Source organism: Bombina bombina, chromosome 3, assembly GCF_027579735.1.
Source record: "Bombina bombina isolate aBomBom1 chromosome 3, aBomBom1.pri, whole genome shotgun sequence".
In the NCBI taxonomy this organism is placed as follows: Eukaryota; Metazoa; Chordata; class Amphibia; order Anura; family Bombinatoridae; genus Bombina; species Bombina bombina.
The window spans coordinates 103,693,536-103,714,179 of record NC_069501.1 but is presented as its reverse complement, the minus strand read 5'-3'; the positions used below and the strand labels follow the sequence as shown (position 1 = coordinate 103,714,179).

The 20,644-nt window shown below is 41.1% G+C and overlaps 1 protein-coding gene across 1 annotated transcript in view; it reads left to right on the top strand.

Annotated features, from left to right (window-relative positions):
* Positions 1 to 20,644, top strand: part of DOP1B (DOP1 leucine zipper like protein B) — a 593,629-nt gene that overhangs the window by 242,645 nt on the left and 330,340 nt on the right. The window contains exon 14 of the mRNA XM_053705165.1: positions 19,614 to 20,295. Within this exon, the coding sequence (XP_053561140.1) occupies positions 19,614 to 20,295 (682 nt within the window). The remainder of the gene's footprint in view (positions 1 to 19,613; positions 20,296 to 20,644) is intronic.

Sequence of the window (20,644 nt, the reverse complement as noted above, 5' to 3'; positions counted from 1 at the left end):
CATCCGGGGGAGTGGGAACTCCATCCGGAAATCTTTGCCCTAGTCACTCAGCTGTGGGGCATTCCAGACATGGATCTGATGGCCTCTCGTCAGAACTTCAAAGTTCCCTGTTACGGGTCCAGATCCAGGGATCCCAAGGCGGCTCTAGTGGATGCACTAGTAGCACCTTGGACCTTCAAACTAGCTTATGTGTTTCCGCCGTTTCCTCTCATTCCCTGGCTGGTAGCCAGGATCAATCAGGAGAGGGCGTCGGTGATCTTGATAGCTCCTGCGTGGCCACGCAGGACTTGGTATGCAGATCTGGTGAATATGTCATCGGCTCCACCTTGGAAGCTACCTTTGAGACGAGACCTTCTTGTTCAGGGTCCGTTCGAACATCCGAATCTGGTTTCACTCCAGCTGACTGCCTGGAGATTGAACGCTTGATTTTATCGAAGCGAGGTTTCTCAGATTCTGTTATCGATACTCTTGTTCAGGCCAGAAAGCCTGTAACTAGAAAGATTTACCACAAAATTTGGAAAAAATATATCTGTTGGTGTGAATCTAAAGGATTCCCTTGGGACAAGGTTAAGATTCCTAGGATTCTATCCTTCCTTCAAGAAGGATTGGAAAAAGGATTATCGGCAAGTTCCCTGAAGGGACAGATTTCTGCCTTGTCGGTGTTACTTCACAAAAAGCTGGCAGCTGTGCCAGATGTTCAAGCCTTTGTTCAGGCTTTGGTTAGAATTAAGCCTGTTTACAAACCTTTGACTCCTCCTTGGAGTCTCAATTTAGTTCTTTCAGTTCTTCAGGGGGTTCCGTTTGAACCCTTACATTCCGTTGATATTAAGTTATTATCTTGGAAAGTTTTGTTTTTAGTTGCAATTTCTTCTGCTAGAAGAGTTTCAGAATTATCTGCTCTGCAGTGTTCCCCTCCTTATCTGGTGTTCCATGCAGATAAGGTGGTTTTACGTACTAAACCTGGTTTTCTTCCGAAAGTTGTTTCTAACAAAAACATTAACCAGGAGATTATCGTGCCTTCTCTGTGTCCGAAACCAGTTTCAAAGAAGGAACGTTTGTTGCACAATTTGGATGTTGTTCGCGCTCTAAAATTCTATTTAGATGCTACAAAGGATTTTAGACAAACATCTTCCTTGTTTGTTGTTTATTCAGGTAAAAGGAGAGGTCAAAAAGCAACTTCTACCTCTCTCTCTTTTTGGATTAAAAGCATCATCAGATTGGCTTACGAGACTGCCGGACGGCAGCCTCCCGAAAGAATCACAGCTCATTCCACTAGGGCTGTGGCTTCCACATGGGCCTTCAAGAACGAGGCTTCTGTTGATCAGATATGTAGGGCAGCGACTTGGTCTTCACTGCACACTTTTACCAAATTTTACAAGTTTGATACTTTTGCTTCTTCTGAGGCTATTTTTGGGAGAAAGGTTTTGCAAGCCGTGGTGCCTTCCATTTAGGTGACCTGATTTGCTCCCTCCCTTCATCCGTGTCCTAAAGCTTTGGTATTGGTTCCCACAAGTAAGGATGACGCCGTGGACCGGACACACCTATGTTGGAGAAAACAGAATTTATGTTTACCTGATAAATTTCTTTCTCCAACGGTGTGTCCGGTCCACGGCCCGCCCTGGTTTTTTTAATCAGGTCTGATAATTTATTTTCTTTAACTACAGTCACCACGGTACCATATGGTTTCTCCTATGCTAATATTCCTCCTTAACGTCGGTCGAATGACTGGGGTAGGCGGAGCCTAGGAGGGATCATGTGACCAGCTTTGCTGGGCTCTTTGCCATTTCCTGTTGGGGAAGGGAATATCCCACAAGTAAGGATGACGCCGTGGACCGGACACACCGTTGGAGAAAGAAATTTATCAGGTAAACATAAATTCTGTTATTTAAAACGTTTACTGGCAGGTTAATCGTTTTTCTCTCTGAGGTACTTGGTGAAAAATTTTATGGGCATTATTTTCCACTTGGCTGTCGTTTGTTTTGAATAAAATCAGTTTACTGAGCTTCCCCACTGTTGTATTATGAGTGGGAGGGGCTTATTTTGGCGCTTTTACTACGCATTAGAAATTCAGTCACAGTCTGCCTTATTCTCCCTGCATGATCCAGGACGTCTCTACAGAGCTCAGGGGTCTCCAAAACTAGTTTGAGGGAGGTAATCACTCACAGCAGACCTGTGAGACTGTGCTTTGACTGTGATAAAAACGTATATATTTTTATTGTTATCCGTTTTTTTGGTATTAAGGGGTTAATCATCCATTTGCTAGTGGGTGCAATCCTTTGCTAAATTAATGCATTTCATGTGAAAATTTGGTTGCTATAACTAATCCGGTTCATTGTTATCTCAACTGTGACAGTTTTTGTGTGCTTCTTAAAGGCACAGTAACGTTTTTTATATTGCTTGTAAATTCATTTGAAAAGTATTTTCCAAGCTTGCTAGTCTAATTGCTAGTTTGTTTAAACATGTCTGACACAGAGGAATCTCTTTGTGCAATATGTTCAAAGGCCAATGTGGAGCCCAATAGAAATTTATGTACTAATTGCATTGATGCTACTTTAAATAAAAGCCAATCTGTACATGTTAAGAAAAATTCACCAGACAACGAGGGGGAAGTTATGCCGACTAACTTGCCTCACGTGTCAGTACCTGCATCTCCCGCTCAGGAGGTGCGTGATATTGTAACGCCAAGTACATCAGGGCGGCCATTACAAATCACCTTACAAGACATGGCTAATGTTATGACTGAAGTTTTATCTAAATTGCCAGAACTTAGGGGTAAACGAGACCACTCTGGGGTGAGAACAGAGTGCGCTGATAATACTAGGGCCATGTCTGATACTGCGTCACAATTTGCAGAACATGAAGACGGAGAGCTTCATTCTGTGGGTGACGGATCTGATCCAAATAAACTGGATTCAGAAATTTTAAATTTAAGCTTGAGAACCTCCGCGTGTTACTAGGGGAGGTGTTAGCGGCTCTGAATGATTGTAACACGGTTGCAATCCCAGAAAAAATATGTAGGTTGGATAAATATTTTGCGGTACCAACGTGTACTGACGTTTTTCCTATACCTAAAAGACTTACAGAAATTGTTAACAAGGAGTGGGATAGACCCGGTGTGCCTTTCTCACCCCCTCTTATATTTAGAAAAATGTTTCCAATAGACGCCACCACACGGGACTTATGGCAGACGGTCCCTAAGGTGGAGGGAGCAGTTTCTACTTTAGCTAAGCGTACCACTATCCCGGTGGAGGATAGCTGTGCCTTTTCAGATCCAATGGATAAAAAGTTAGAGGGTTACCTTAAGAAAATGTTTGTTCAACAAGGTTTTATATTACAACCCCTTGCATGCATTGCGCCTGTCACGGCTGCGGCGGCATTCTGGTTTGAGTCTCTGGAAGAGACCATTAGTTCAGCTACGCTGGATGAGATTACTGACAAGCTTAGAGTCCTTAAGCTAGCTAATTCATTCATTTCGGATGCCGTAGTACATTTAACTAAACTTACGGCTAAGAACTCCGGATTCGCCATTCAGGCGCGCAGAGCGCTGTGGCTTAAATCATGGTCAGCTGATGTGACTTCTAAATCTAAATTGCTTAACATACCTTTCAAGGGGCAGACACTATTCGGGCCCGGTTTGAAAGAGGAGGTAAGGGCCATGCCCTGCCTCAAGACAGAGCCAAACCAAGGGCTAGACAGTCTAATTTTCGTGCCTTTCGTAACTTCAAGGCAGGAGCAGAATCAACTTCCTCCGCTCCAAAACAGGAAGGAACCGTTGCTCGCTACAGACAGGGCTGGAAGCCTAACCAGACCTGGAACAAGGGCAAGCAGGCCAGAAAACCTGCTGCTGCCCCTAAGACAGCATGAAGTGAGGGCCCCCTATCCGAAAGCGGATCTAGTGGGGGGCAGACTTTCTCTCTTCGCCTAGGCTTGGGCAAGAGATGTCCAGGATCCCTGGGCGTTAGAGATCATATCTCAGGGATATCTTCTGGACTTCAAAGCTTCTCCCCCAAAAGGGAGATTTCATCTTTCAAGGTTGTCAACAAACCAGATAAAGAAAGAGGCGTTTCTACGCTGTGTACAAGATCTTTTACTAATGGGAGTGATCCATCCGGTTCCGCGGTCGGAACACGGACAAGGGTTTTACTCAAATCTGTTCGTGGTTCCCAAGAAAGAGGGAACCTTCAGACCAATCTTGGATTTAAAGATCCTAAACAAATTCCTAAGAGTTCCATCGTTCAAAATGGAAACTATTCGGACAATACTACCCATGATCCAAAAAGGTCAGTACATGACCACAGTGGATTTAAAGGATGCCTACCTTCACATACCGATTCACAAAGATCATTACCGGTATCTAAGGTTCGCCTTCCTGGACAGGCATTACCAGTTTGTAGCTCTTCCCTTCGGGTTAGCTACTGCTCCAAGAATCTTCACAAAGGTTCTGGGTTCTCTTCTGGCGGTACTAAGACCGCAAGGAATATCGGTAGCTCCGTACCTAGACGACATTCTGATACAAGCGTCAAGTTTCCAAACTGCCAAGTCTCATACAGAATTAGTACTGGCATTTCTAAGGTCACATGGGTGGAAGGTGAACATAGAAAAGAGTTCTCTTTTGCCACTCACAAGAGTTCCCTTCTTAGGGACTCTTATAGATTCTGTAGAAATGAAGATTTACCTGACAGAGGACAGGTTAACAAAACTCCTAAATGCTTGCCGTGTCCTTCATTCCATTCCACACCCGTCAGTGGCTCAATGCATGGAGGTAATCGGCTTAATGGTAGCGGCAATGGACATAGTACCCTTTGCACGCCTGCATCTCAGACCACTGCAATTGTGCATGCTAGGTCAGTGGAATGGGGATTACTCAGATTTGTCCCCTATGCTGAATCTGGATCAAGAGACCAGAAATTCTCTTCTATGGTGGCTCTCTCAGCCACATCTGTCCAAGGGGATGCCCTTCAGCAGGCCAGATTGGACGATTGTAACAACAGACGCCAGCCTGCTAGGTTGGGGCGCTGTCTGGAATTCCCTGAAGAGTCAGGGATCATGGACTCAGGAGGAGAGTCTCCTTCCCATAAACATTCTGGAATTAAGAGCAGTTTTCAATGCCCTTCTAGCTTGGCCTCAGTTAGCAACTCTGAGGTTCATCAGGTTTCAGTCGGACAACATCACGACTGTGGCTTACATCAACCATCAGGGAGGGACAAGGAGTTCCCTAGCGATGATGGAAGTCTCAAAGATAATTCACTGGGCAGAGTCTCACTCTTGCCACCTATCAGCGATCCACATCCCAGGCGTGGAGAACTGGGAGGCGGATTTTCTAAGTCGCCAGACTTTTCATCCGGGGGAGTGGGAACTTCATCCGGAGGTCTTTGCCCAAATACTTCGGCGTTGGGGCAAACCAGATCTGGATCTCATGGCGTCTCGCCAGAACGCCAAGCTTCCTTGTTACGGGTCCAGGTCCAGGGACCCGGGAGCGGTTCTGATAGATGCTCTGACAGCACCTTGGACCTTCAACATGGCTTATGTGTTTCCACCCTTCCCGATGCTTCCTCGATTGATTGCCAGGATCAAACAGGAGAGAGCATCGGTGATTCTAATAGCGCCTGCGTGGCCACACAGGACATGGTATGCAGATCTAGTGGACATGTCATCCTGTCCACCTTGGTCTCTGCCTCTGAGACAGGACCTGCTGATTCAGGGTCCTTTCAAACATCAAAATCTAATTTCTCTGAAGCTGACTGCATGGAAATTGAACGCTTGATTTTATCAAAGCGTGGATTTTCGGAGTCAGTAATTGATACCTTAATACAGGCTAGGAAACCTGTTACCAGAAAGATTTACCATAAAATATGGCGTAAATACTTACACTGGTGTGAATCCAAGAGTTACTCATGGAGTAAGGTTCGGATTCCTAGGATATTGTCTTTTCTACAAGAAGGTTTAGAAAAGGGTTTATCTGCTAGTTCTTTAAAGGGACAAATCTCAGCTCTGTCCATCCTTTTACACAAACGTCTGTCAGAAGTTCCAGACGTTCAGGCTTTTTGTCAGGCTTTGGCCAGGATTAAGCCTGTGTTTAAAACTGTTGCTCCACCGTGGAGCTTAAACTTAGTTCTTAACGTTTTACAGGGTGTTCCGTTTGAACCCCTTCATTCCATTGATATCAAGCTGTTATCTTGGAAAGTTCTGTTTTTAATGGCTATTTCCTCGGCTCGAAGAGTCTCTGAGTTATCGGCCTTACATTGTGATTCTCCTTATCTGATTTTTCATTCAGACAAGGTAGTTCTGCGTACTAAACCTGGGTTCTTACCTAAGGTAGTCACTAACAGGAATATCAATCAAGAGATTGTTGTTCCGTCATTGTGCCCTAACCCTTCTTCAAAGAAGGAACGACTTCTGCACAATCTGGACGTAGTCCGTGCCCTGAAATTTTATCTACAGGCAACTAAAGATTTTCGCCAAACTTCTTCCCTGTTTGTCATTTATTCTGGACAGAGGAGAGGTCAAAAAGCTTCAGCTACCTCTCTCTCTTTCTGGCTTCGTAGCATAATACGTTTAGCCTATGAGACTGCTGGACAGCAGCCTCCTGAAAGAATTACAGCTCATTCTACTAGAGCTGTGGCTTCCACTTGGGCCTTTAAAAATGAGGCCTCTGTTGAACAGATTTGCAAGGCTGCAACTTGGTCTTCGCTTCACACTTTTTTCAAATTTTACAAATTTGACACTTTTGCTTCTTCGGAGGCTGTTTTTGGGAGAAAGGTTCTTCAGGCAGTGGTTCCTTCCGTGTAAAGATCCTGCCTGTCCCTCCCGTCATCCGTGTACTTTTAGCTTTGGTATTGGTATCCCATAAGTAATGGATGACCCGTGGACTGACTACACTTAACAGGAGAAAACAAAATTTATGCTTACCTGATAAATTCCTTTCTCCTGTAGTGTAGTCAGTCCACGGCCCGCCCTGTTTTTTATGGCAGGTCTAAATTTTAAATTAAACTCCAGTCACCACTGCACCCTATAGTTTCTCCTTTCTCGTTCGGTTTCGGAATGACTGGGTATGACGTAGAGGGGAGGAGCTATATAGCAGCTCTGCTTGGGTGATCCTCTTGCACTTCCTGTTAGGGAGGAGTTATAATCCCATAAGTAATGGATGACCCGTGGACTGAGTACACTACAGGAGAAAGGAATTTATCAGGTAAGCATAAATTATGTTTTTTTTTATATATTTCACATGTATATATTAAAATACCATTTTAAAATTACAAACTGACCTACCTATACATATATCAAAAAATCTAAATCATAGCACAACAGATCCAACTATAGTAGAATTGCAAGGTTCTTATTAATTACAAAAATAAAGACCAATCAAAGATCTATTACTTGAAACCGCAACTGGCTTATATTGTGTCCCATGGAGAGGAAGTGACAGGAAACTGGAGCATCCCTATTATTCATCCTAATATTAGACTTGTGTTCTGTAATTCTTGTCCTAACTTCCCTGCTCGTTTCTCCAATATAAATTCTGGCACACGGACATTTGATTAAATATATGGCATATGTACTTCTACATGTTAGATATTTTCTAATTGGATATTTTGTTCCATTTGCTGGGTGAAAAAATGGTTTACCTTTAATTATGGAGCTGCAGTGGCTGCAATGCAGACATGGATAACAACCTACATTATCAGATCCTATTTTGATTTGTTGTGTCTTTTTTGCACTCCATATATTCGCTCTCACCAAAAGAGCTCTCAGATTTTTATTTTTATTGTAAGCTATCATTGGGATATTTCTCCTGTTAAGTGTAGTCAGTCCACGGGTCATCATTACTTATGGGATATTAACTCCTCCCCAACAGGAAGTGCAAGAGGATCACCCAAGCAGAGCTGCTACATAGCTCCTCCCCTCTACGTCATTCTCTTGCACCCAACTAATAGATAGGATGTGTGAGAGGACTGTGGTGATTATATTTAGTTTTTATATCTTCAATCAAAAGTTTGTTATTTTAAACAGCACCGGAGTGTGTTGTTTCTTCTCAGGTAGAATTTGAAGAAGAATCTACCTGAGTTTTTGTATGATCTTAGCGGACGTAACTAAGATTCATTTTGCTGTTCTCGGCCATTCTGAGGAGTGAGGTAAACTTCAGATCAGGGGACAGCGGGCAGGTTCACCTGCAAAGAGGTATGTTGCAGTATATTATTTTCTAAGGAATGGAATTGACTGAGAAAATACTGCCAATACCGATATAATGTAAGTTCAGCCTTAAATGCAGTAGTAGCAACTGGTATCAGGCTGTTATGTATATATGTTTACACTTCAGTATTCTGGGGAATGGCACTTCACTGGGACAATACTGTATGCATATAACTTTTAGCCTAACTTGCAGTGTGAACGACTAGCAGCAGGCTTTTGAATGACATTTCATATTATTAGATTTTAAACGTTTGCTGGCATGTTAAATCGTTTAATTATCCGAGGTACTTGGTGAAAAATTGTTTTGGGCGCTATTTTCCACATGGCTGTAGTTTATTTTAAATTAAAAACAGTTTCACTGAACTTCCCTCACTGTTGTGTGTGAGTGGGAGGGGCCTATTTTGGCGCTTTTGCTACGCATTAGAAATTCAGTCACAAGTCTGTTTTTCTCCCTGCATGATCCAGAACGTCTCTACAGAGCTCAGGGGTCTTCAAAACTTATTTTGAGGGAGGTAATCACTCACAGCAGACCTGTGAGATTGTGTTTTGACTGTGATAAAAAACGCTTATATTTTAAATCTTATACATTTTTTCTGATATTAAGGGTTAGTCATCCATTGCTAATGAGTGCAATCCTTTGCTAATTTTTTGCTTTTACTGGGAAAAATTTGGTTTTTATAACTACTCCGGTTCATAATACGTTTAGCCTATGAGACTGCTGGACAGCAGCCTCCTGAAAGAGTTACAGCTCATTCTACTAGAGCTGTGGCTTCCACTTGGGCCTTTAAGAATGAGGCCTCTGTTGAACAGATTTGCAAGGCTGCAACTTGGTCTTCTCTTCATACTTTTTCCAAATTTTACAAATTTGACACTTTTGCTTCTTCGGAGGCTGTTTTTGGGAGAAAGGTTCTTCAGGCAGTGGTTCCTTCCGTATAAAGATCCTGCCTGTCCCTCCCGTCATCCGTGTACTTTAGCTTTGGTATTGGTATCCCATAAGTAATGATGACCCGTGGACTGACTACACTTAACAGGAGAAAACATAATTTATGCTTACCTGATAAATTCCTTTCTCCTGTAGTGTAGTCAGTCCACGGCCCGCCCAGTTTTTTATGGCAGGTCTAAATTTTAAATTATACTCCAGTCACCACTGCACCCTATAGTTTCTCCTTTCTCGTTTGGTTCTCGGTCGAATGACTGGGTGTGACGTAGAGGGGAGGAGCTATGTAGCAGCTCTGCTTGGGTGATCCTCTTGCACTTCCTGTTGGGGAGGAGTTAATATCCCATAAGTAATGATGACCCGTGGACTGACTACACTACAGGAGAAAGGAATTTATCAGGTAAGCATAAATTATGTTTTTTAAATTCTTCTACCCAAGGGTTACAATCTTTCAATATATGCCAGTATTTATTTATAATACCTGAGATTTTGGGACCTAGGGCATTGCACTGGGTTACAAATATCATCCTATTTTCCTTCTTACTATTATTCTTTCTAACATCTTGATCATTAGTTTTGACAAGTTTCAATTGTTCTTTAATTAATTTATCAGGGTAGCCCCTCTTTTTGAATTTATCTGCCATTTCACTTAATCTTAAATTACACCTATCTTCGTCTGACACAATTCTTTTAACTCTTAAAAATTGGCTTCTAGGTATGGCTTTCAATGTGTTATCTGGATGATAATTGTCAAATTGTAATATTTTATTTTTGTCAGTAGGTTTGGTATATAAATCTGTTTTTCAAAAACCCTTTTCTACATAGACAAGTGTCCAGAAATTCAACACCTATTTCACTCATCTTAAGAGTGAATTTTAGCCCCATAACAGACGAATTCAGGTGCTCTACAAATGTCAATAGGCTTCCAACGTCGCCCAACCATATGCCAAATACATCATCTATAAATCTCCACCAGGTGGCGCCATGCTGTAAAAATAATATATGTGGATATACAAATCTTTCCTCTATATGAGACATATATATGTTGGCATAGGTTGGGGCGACGTTGTAGCCCATTGCAGTACCCTGTTTTTGCAGAAAGAACTTGTCTTGGAAAAGGAAATAGTTTTGATATAGAATAAGTGATAGTAAATCTATCAAAAATTGGATCTCTCCACTATTATATCTTTTATCCATCTCCAATGTATTTCTCACTGCCGAGATGCCACTAGTGTGTTTGATAGAAGTATAGAGACTAGTAACATCTAATGTGTATAAAATACACTTGTCTCCAATATGTCCTATGTCCCTTAATTTATTCAAAAAATCATTAGTGTCTTTTATATATGAAGATGTGTTAGGTAAGTATGGTTGAAGTATTTTATCTAAAAATATAGAAATCCTGGAAAACACAGAATTAACACCTGCCACTATAGGGTGGCCTGGTGGGTGGTATTCATCTTTGTGTATCTTAGGTGTTATATATAGTACTGGCCTTACTGGATGTTCCTCAATTAAAGATTCCTTAAATTTGGCTGTAATAATTCCCATTTTAACTGCTTGATTTGTTAGATGTTCAATCTCTTTACTTAATTTGAATAGTAGGATCTCCCCCTAAAGGTTTATACACTTGTACATCATCTAGTTGTCTCTCTATCTCTTTGATATAATCAGATTTATTAAGCAATACTACAGCCCCACCCTTGTCCGCCTCCTTAATTACAATCTCATTATTGTTCTTAATTTTAGTAATTATGCTTTGTTCATTTTTATTAGCTTGTACCAGTTTTTTCTTTCTATTTCTTCTTAATAAATTGTCTACTTCTTTATTAACCAGTTTTGCAAAAGTTGCAACGCTATGTTGTGCAGGTGGTGTAAATTTACTTTTAACTTTTATTCCATATTTCTTAGGATCATTAAATTTGGTTTTGCTATTAATGTCATCTGTATTCATCATGTTAGTTGATTTTGTGTCATATTGGTTAATGTAGAAAAGTGAACTTTTAATTTTAGTTTTCTAAAAAATCTCTTTAAATCCTGTTGTATAATAAAATCATCATTTGCATTTTTTAGACAAAAAGATAATCCCTTATTCAGAATCTTATATTCAGTGTCAGATAAAACATAGTCTGAAATATTATGTACCAAACTATTGTCAGTGTTTTTACAATTAGTGTTTTTGTGATTAAAATGTGATTCAGTGCGATTCAGTTCAGTCGTTTGCTTAATGGACCCTGTGAAAAAGAAATAAAGGTCTTTTAAATTATTTCCTGGAGGCTGGAAATCCACTTATTTGTTTAAATTTAAGTCCAAGCTTCTAGTGCTTCCTTACAAGGGTATTATTTGTTTGGAACTGGTGGCAGGAATAATTCCTGATTCTTTGGGTGGAAAGGTCTTTTCTTCCACAGTCTAGAAGAATAGAGATTAAGGACGTCAAAGTAATTTTCGTTTCTTTCTGTAGCTCCAAAGGAAAGTCTTCCTCTTTCAAGCAGGATTAGTCCAAGTCTTCTTGGCACTCCAATCAGTCTTGAGACCAGGGTAAGTTATACGGATACGAATTGTCCTAAATCCTTGGGACATAGTATCTTAAGGTTTCAATTAGAATGAAATATTTCCTTCCCAGTGACATTTTTCTCCTCTCAGGATTATCTGCAGTCCCCCCTGGTAGTGATAGTTCCAGTTCCAGTGCTAAAACAGGGCCATGGATCTATTTTACAAGTTTTTCAAGATGGAAAATTTTCATTCCATTTTTCCTTTGGCTCAGGAGGGTCAGTTCATGATGAACATAGACCTGAAGAATGCGTTTCCCATCCTAAGGGATTGTCTCAAGTTCCTGAGATTTGCCTTTCTAGAAGACTCTTTCGGGTCTCGGATTTACAAGGGCGTCCTTCCTGAACGTCATTTTGGTTCAGGCGCCATCCTTTGTCAAGCAATCTCTTACCCAGAGAACTTGTTGTCTTTTCTTCGTTTTCTCGGATGGAAGCAAATCTAGAAAAGAGTTCCTTTGTTCCATCTACAAGGGTAGCTTTCTTATGGAACATAATAGATTCCCTATCCATGTAAATTCTTATGACAGAGTTAAAAAAATCCTTATTTGTTCTTGCCTCTCTCTGCAGTCTGCTGTTCGAGCTCTTTGTATGGAGATAATTGGTCTGATTGTTGTTTCCATGAACATCTTTCCCTTTGCGCGATTCCATTTGGGAGCTCTGCAATTATGCATGCTCAGTCAATGGAACGGGGACCATGCGGGTCTGTCTCATAACTAAGATCTAGAGTCTACTCTCATCATGAACATCTTGGAGTTGAGAGCGATTTATAATGTTCTGAGGGCTTGGTCTCAGTTGTCCTTAGCTGGTTTATCCGGCTTTATTCAGACTTCCTCTTCTCAGTAGAAACCCAGAGATCTTTAGCCATAAGGTGGCTCGGATATTTCGGTGAGCGGAAGCTCACTATTGTTGTCCGTCTACCAGCCACATTCCAGGAGGGGACAACTGCAGCCAGACATTTCATCCCGGAGAGTGGGCTCTCCATCCGGAGGTGTTCTCCCGGTTAACCCTCAAATGAGGAGTGCCGGAGTTGGATCTAATGGCGTCTCGGCAGAACGCCAAGCTTCCAAAGTTCGGTTCAAGGTCAAGAGATCTGCAGGCCGCCCTGATAGATGCTCGGGCGGTTTGTTGGGATTTCTGTCTAGCATATCGGTTTCCTCTGTTTGCTCTCCTTCCTTGAGTTTTGTCTCGTACCAATCAGGAGAGAACTTTAGTAATTCTAGTAGCTCCTGCATGACCTCGCAGGATCTGGTATACAGACCTAGTGAAGATGTCATCTCTTCTCTGAGGAAGGACCTTCTACATCAGGGTCCATTCCTTCATTCAAATCTCGTTTCTCTGAAGCTGACTGCTTAGAGATTGAATGCTTAGTTCTGTCTAAGCGTGGTTTTTCTGGGTCGGTCATTGAGACCATGATTCAGGTTTGCAAGCCTGTTACTAGAAAGATTTAGCATAAGGTATGGCGTAAATATCTTTCTTGGTGTGAATCCAAGGTCTACTCTTGGAGTAGGGTCAGGATTCCTAGGATTTTGTCTTTTCTCCAGGAAGGTCTGGGGAAAAGATTGTCAGTCAGCACTCTGAAGGGTCAGATTTCTGCATTATCTATTTCTTTTTAAAGACACGATGAGTCCACGGATTTCTTCCTTATGGGATATTCACCTCCTGGTCAGCAGGAGGAGGCAAAGAGCACCACAGCAGAGCTGCTATATATAGCTCCTCCCACTCCAGTCATTCTCTTTGCCTACGTTAGTGATAGGAAGAGGTAAAGTGAGGTGTTAGAAAAGATTCTTCAATCAAGAGTTTATTATTTTTAAAGTAGTGCCAGAGAGTGCTACTTTGTTCTAGGGTGTAGCCTTAGTCCATATCAGTCTCTGCAGTAGAGCTTTTGGTGGCTTTAGAGCAATAGGAATTTGTGGGACATAATTCTCACTGCGCCTCCTATACATTGATGCTGCCTTTATCCTAACAGCCTGAGCAAAGTTAACTCGGGCATTATTATTTTCCACAGGGCTATGGGAGGGAGAGGACCTCCTAAACCTGCTGAGCTGCCCTGCTGTCGGGCAGAATACAAAGATAAGTGCTGACTTTTTTATTCTGGGTCTAAATAAAAAGTGAAGATTCAGGACAGAGGAAGTGTAGCACTTTTCTGGGACATAAAGCTCCTACATATATCTAAAGGGAGGTTCATGTGACAGCATTTTCTTTGCAGGCACTGGGGCTGAGGAGAATGGAAGGTGGTTTCTCTGGGTTTTTTTATATATTCAATCACGCAGTAGACTTAACATTACACTGTTCATGTGTTAATTTTCTTGGACCGAGCTGACTATAAGAGGGCTCAGGGAGTGTGATTGATTTGTATACTATCTATTAGCGGTATTGCACTTTGCCCCCAGGCATAAAATGTAAGGTTCAGATCTCCCGGAGTACTATTTCTGAAGATAGTAATGGCGACCGGGAGAGGTGTGTGGTAACGCCCATGAAGGGCGGGGTTATGTTTGGCGCCGTTTTGGAGCGCAATTTTCTATCTCCCGGCAGATTCAGGGATTGTGTGTTTCACGCCCACGAGGGAGGAGTTATGTTAAACCGCCTGAACTCGCTATTTTCGTTCCGTTCATCGGATGGTTGAGCGTTTTTTCTTTCCTAGCACTATAATTAGTGCTGTCATTAAGTGGGTCCGGATTGCGCTCCGGATCTGCCTGAGAACCTGCCTGAGAACTATGTTATGTTAAATTTAAGCATGAAGTTCTGATGGCTCACCTCAGCAAGGTTTATCTGAGATGTACGTAGGGAATATGATACTTGTGTACTATTCTAATTTTTTTCTGCACTCAAAAATATAAAGTTGTAGTTTAAAATTTAAAGAAACAGTAATATTTGTTTAGCTGTTAATTTTATTATAGGAATTTCAGCTATTTCTTTGTTATTTCTTCCGTTGTGATTTTGGATGGCACAAAAGCACACAAAAATAAAGTTACTTTTAAGATTTAAAGAGATAGTAACGTTTTTTTATGTGTGAATTTTATTACAGAATTGCAGCTGTTTGTTACTTCATCCTTTGTGACTCTGGATGGAACAAAATCACACAAAAATAAAGAGTTACTTTTAAAGATTTAAAGACACAGTAAAATTTTTTGTGTAAATTTTATTAAAATATTTCAACTGTTTGTTAATTCCTTCTTTGTGTCTTAGGATGGAACAAAAACTCACAACAATAAGTTACTTTTACGATTAAAGAGACAGTAACATTTTTTTTTATGTGTAAAAAAAAAATATATATATATTTTTCTGAACCTACTCCTTCTAAAGCGATTGCTGTTAAGGAGTCTGTTGATGATGGTCAAGTTATGCCACAAATTTCTCCTATAGTGTCCCACAAAATGTTATGGCCCACATGCAGTGCCCTGCGCTTCCTTTTACACTCCACTCGGAGTTATGATGCATTATATGTTTTTCCCACTAGGTAGAAAACATTGCTAGAGGAATTATTTCAGTAGTTATTATTCCTAATGGTTCCTCCATGTTACTGAAGGAGGATGTTACTTTGGGATTATCTGTGAGAGAACTCTCGGACTCAGATGGAATTGTTACTTGAGGAGTTTTTTTATCTTGCCTGGGCGACCCCAACATAGTACGTCCAGTAAAGACATTTCCGATGTAATTTATACTAGTGCGTCCAGTGAATTATAACGATGGATGCATTCCCTTTATTTCCAAAACTGTTTCCCATCGCCAACTCAGCTAAGGAGGCTGGACAAACATTTCCTAGGGGGGACGGAGTAGTTTCAGCTTAACTAGGTGAACTGCTATACCCTTTAAGGATAGGTCCTATGGACAAAAATTACAAATGGGATGTACTCCAGGGCTTACAATGGCAACCTGGTGTAAACTTGACTACCGTCACTAGTGTGACGGCGGATTGGTTTGATGCGTTGTCTGATGCTATTAAGTCAGAAACTTCCCTGGATAAAATCCAGGACGGGATTAAAGCTTTCAAATTGGCTAATTCCTTTATTTCAACTTCTCAAACTGGGAGCATAGTTTGCTCTGTTCCAGCTCACAGGGCTTTATGGCTAGAGCTTTGTTCTACGGATATATGCTCTAAGTCTAAGCTTTTAGTGATTCCTTACAAGGAGAGGTCTCTGTTGGGACCTGGCTTGATGGAAATAATCTCTTTTTTGAAATTTTAAAGATTTTTTTAAAAAAAGGGATCATAGCCTGCTGTTGAATCAAAGACAGCATGAAGGACATGCCCCCGATCCGAGATCGGATCTTGTAGGGGGCAGATTTAACGTCTTTGCTCAGGTTTGGGTTCGAGATCAAACATTTTCCTCCCAGAGGCAGGTTTTTTCTGTTTTCAAAATTATCTGTAGATCAGACAAAAGGAGAGGCGTTCTTACACTGCATAGGAGACCTCTCAGACCTGAGAGTGATTGTTACAGTTCCAATATAGGTACAGGTTCTGGGTTTTTAATCCCAAACGGGTTGTGGTTCCTAAAGGAGGAAAGAACCTTCAGACCACTATTTAGATCTCAAGAGTCTACAAATTTTTTTTTCGTGAACCGTCCTTCAAGATGGAAACTATTCGTTTCATCCTTTCCTTGATCCAAAAGGGTCAATTAATGACAACAGTGGATTTAAAGGACGCATACCTTCATGTGCCGTTCACGAGAATCGTCAAGTTCTAGGGTTTGTCTTTCTAGACAAACTCTTCCAGTTCGTGGCTCTTCCTTTTGGTCTTGCTACAGCTTTCAGAGTTTTCATAAAGGCTCCGGGATCGCTGTTGGCGGTGCTTCGGTTACGGGGCATTGCAGGGGCGCCCTATCTGGACGATATCCTAGTCCAGACGCTATCCTTATAGCAAGTAAGATTTCACACTGACAAGGTGTTTTCCTTCCCGTGATCTCATGGGGGCAAGGTAAATTTGGAAAAGTGTTCCTTAGTCCCAAGCACAAGGGTAACTTTTTTGGGAATCATAATAGATTCCATATCAATGAAGATTTTTCTGATAGAAGTCAGGAAATCAAAGATTATCGATACTTGTATAGTCCTTCAGTCCACTCCTTGGCCTTCAGTGGCTCAGTGCATGGAGGTAATCGGACTGATGGTGGCGGCATTGGACATCATCATGCTTCCAGATGTGCAATCCTTTTGTCAGGCCTTGGTCAGGATCAGGCCTGTGTTCAGAACAGTTACTCCTCCATGGAATTTAGTTCTTAAGGTTCTTCAAGGGGCTCAGTTTGAGCCTATGCTTTCCTTAGATATTAAGTTGTTATCTTGGAAAGTTTTATTTCTTGTTACTATTTCTTCAGCTCGTAGAGTGTCTGTACTCTCGGCGTTGCAATACTCTTCGTCTTATCTTATTTTCCATTCGGATAAGGTAGTTTTACGTACTAAGCTAGGTTTTTTACCTAAGCTTGTTTCAGACAGAAACATTAATCAGGAGTTTGTTGTTCCTTCTTTGTGTTCTAATCCTTCTTCTCAGAAAAAATGTATTTTGCACAATTTGGACGTGGTCCGTGCTTTAAAATTTTACTTACAAGCAACTAAGGACTTTCGTCAGTCTTCTTCTTTGTTTGTAATTTTCTCTGGAAAACGAAAGGGTCAGAAAGCTACGGCTACCTCTCTTTCTTTTTGGTTGAGGAATATCATCCACTTTGCATATGAGTCTGCTGGACAGCAGCCTCCTGAGAGTGGCTCATTCCACTAGGGCTGTTGCTTCCTCATGGGCATTCAAAAATGAAGCTTCTGTAGAACAGATTTGCAAGGCTACAACTTGGTCTTCTCTTCACACTTTTTCTAAATTTTTCAAATTTGATACTTTTGCCTCGATTGAGGCTGTTTTTGGGAGAATGGTTCTTCAAGCTGTTGTGCCTTCCGTTTAGGTTCCCTGTCTTGTCCCTCCCTTATCATCCGTATAATCTAGCTTTGGTATTGTATCCCATAAGTAAGGATGAAATCCGTGGACTCATCGTGTCTTTAAAAAGAAAAGAAAATTTATGCTTACCTGATAAATTTGTTTCTTTTTAGACATGCCCTGTTCTCTGAGACAGGTTATTATTTTTTGTAAACTTCAGACACCTCTGCACCTTGGCTTTTCCTTTCTCTTCCTAACTTCGGTCGAATGACTGGAGTGGGAGGGAAGGGAGGAGCTATGTATAGCAGCTCTGCTGTGGTGCTCTTTGCCTCCTCCTGCTGACCAGTAGGTGAATATCCCATAAGTAAGGATGAAATCCGTTGACTCATCGTGTCTAAAAAGAAACAAATTTATCAGGTAAGCATAAATTTTCTTTTTGTTACACAAACGTCTTGCGGATGTGCCAGATGTTCAATCTTTTTGTCAGGCCCTGGTCAGAATCAGGCCTGTGTTTTAGCCTGTTGCTCCCCCTTGGAGCCTTAACCTTGTACTTAAGGTTTTGCAGCATGCTCAGTTTGAGCCATTGCATTCCATAGATATTAAGTCATTATCTTGGAAGGTTTTGTTTCTTTTTGCTATCTCTTCTGCTCGGAGAGTTTCGGAACTCTGGCCTTGCAGTGTGATTCACCTCATCTTATTTTTCACGCCGATAAGGTGGTTCTTCGTACTAAGTTGGGTTTTCTTCCTTAAAGGGACACTGAACCCAATTTTTTTTCTTTTGTAATTCAGAAAGAGCATGCAATTTTAAGCAACTTTCTAATTTACTCCTATTATCAATTTTTCTTCGTTCTCTTGCTATCATTATTTGAAAAAGAAGGCATCTAAGCTTTTTTTTGGTTTCAGTACTCTGGGCAGCACATTTTTATTGGTGGATGAATTTATCCACCAATCAGCAAGGACAACCCAGGTTGTTCACCAAAAATGGGCCGGCATCTAAACTTACATTCTTGCATTTCAAATAAAGATACCAAGAGAATGAAGAAAATTTGATAATAGGAGTAAATTAGAAAGTTGCTTAAAATGACATGCTCTATCTGAATCACGAAAGAAAATTTTTGGGTACAGTGTCCCTTTAAGTGGTTTCAGATAGAAATATTAATCAGGAAATATTTGTTCCTTCTCTATGTCCTAATCCTTCTCATAAGGAACGTTTGTTGCACAACTTGGATGTTGTGCGTGCTCTGAAATTCTACAGAAGGCTATTGCTACTTCTACTTCCCTCTGGTTGAGAAGTATTATTCATTTTGCTTATGAGACTGCTGGTCAGCCATTTTGCTCATGAGACTGCTGGTCATCAGCCTCATGAGAGAATTACAGCTCATTCCACGAGGGCTCTTCCTGGGCTTTCAAAAATGAAGCTTCTGTGGAACAGATTTGCAAGTCTGCAACTTGGTCCTCTCTACATACTTTTTCAAAAATTTACATATTTGATACTTTTGCCTCGGCTGAGGCTTCTTTTGGGAGAAAGGAGAAATCTTCAAGTGGTGGTGCCTTCTGTTTAGGTCCGCCTGTCTTTTTCCCTCCCTAGTCATCTGTGTCCTCTAGCTTGGGTACTGGTTCCCAAAAGTAATTGATGACGTTGTGGACTCACCATATCTTAGGAGAGAAAACAAAATGTATGCTTACCTGATAAATGTATTTATTTCCAGATATTGTGAGTCCACGACCCCACCCTTTTATTTAAGATAAATAATAGGATATAAATAAGATTATAAGATAAATTGTTTTTTACTAAACCTTTGGCACCTCTACACCTTTGTGTTATTCCTTTTTCCTTCGGTTGAATGACCGGGGTTTGTGGGATGGGGAGTGATACTTAACAGCTTTGCTGTGGTGCTCTTTGCCTCCTCCTGCTGGCCAGGAGTGATATTCCCACTAGTAATTGATGACCTTGTGGACTCACCATATCCGGAAATAAATAAATGTATCAGGTAAGCATACATTTTGTTTTTCTCTCTCTTTAGTTGTGTCCTGAGATGTTTGTTTTTATACAAGTTTTGAGTACGTGTGACCTGTCTTGTTTCAGAGCCCATCAAAAGAATCATTGAATATTAAGCCAGTCTCTGGACCAGACGAGGAGGAGGGATTTGCAGAAGAGGAAGAAGTTTTTCCTGCACTTAAGTCAGAAGACAGTGGCATTGTCCTGAGTGCATCCTCTCCTGAGCTGTCTGAGCATCTACGCATGCCCAGAGTGTGCCCTGAGAAAGGAGATGTGTGGAAGAAAGGTGGCAGCATGCAGAAGACATTGCACTGCATCCAGGAACTAGTGGCCAACTTTGCCAGCAAACATCTGTTTGGGATTCAGATACAGCCACAGAACAATGGGACAAGCACAACAGTGACTGAGTTAACAGCAGAAAAGGAGGAAGGTCCTAAAAAGAGGGGAGCATGGGAAGCCAAACAAATCACTGCACCTCAGTTCAAACAAATGCTGACCGATTTCTTCACTCCTCGAGCACCAACTTTAAAGCAAAAGAGTTTGAGATCAGCTGGTTCTCCATCACTTTCTCCTAGTAAAGCTGTGAATAAAGGGTCCGAGGAGGAGTGGGATATTGACCGCTTCATAAAGAACATGGGCAACCTGACAGAAGAATGCCGGGAAGCATTTGCTGCTGCTTGCCACTTCTTGCTGGATTGTGCCACATTCCCGGTGTACCTTTCAGAAGAGGAGACTGAGCAGTTATACATTACTCTCTTCCATATGCCTGGTAAGAGGGAAAGCTAGTGAGAGCTGTATGGGTTCAGGATTCAAATAAATTACTTAAAAAAACAACTCACTGAACATGTTTTTTAAGGTTAAACTAATCTAGTTGATTTCTTTGACTTTGTAACTAAAGTGATGATCAACATGAGGCAGTAGATATAGATTATCTATATTTTAGTAAAGCATGACACTATACCACACAAAAACTAACTCATAAACTTAAAAGGGATGCAGTATAACTCTAAAAAGCAGTCAATATATATCACATGAACATCTCTATATAAAAAGAAGATATTTTACTTCAAAATTTCTTCAGCTCACAATAGTAAGTGTTTAGTGAAGAGTTATCCTTC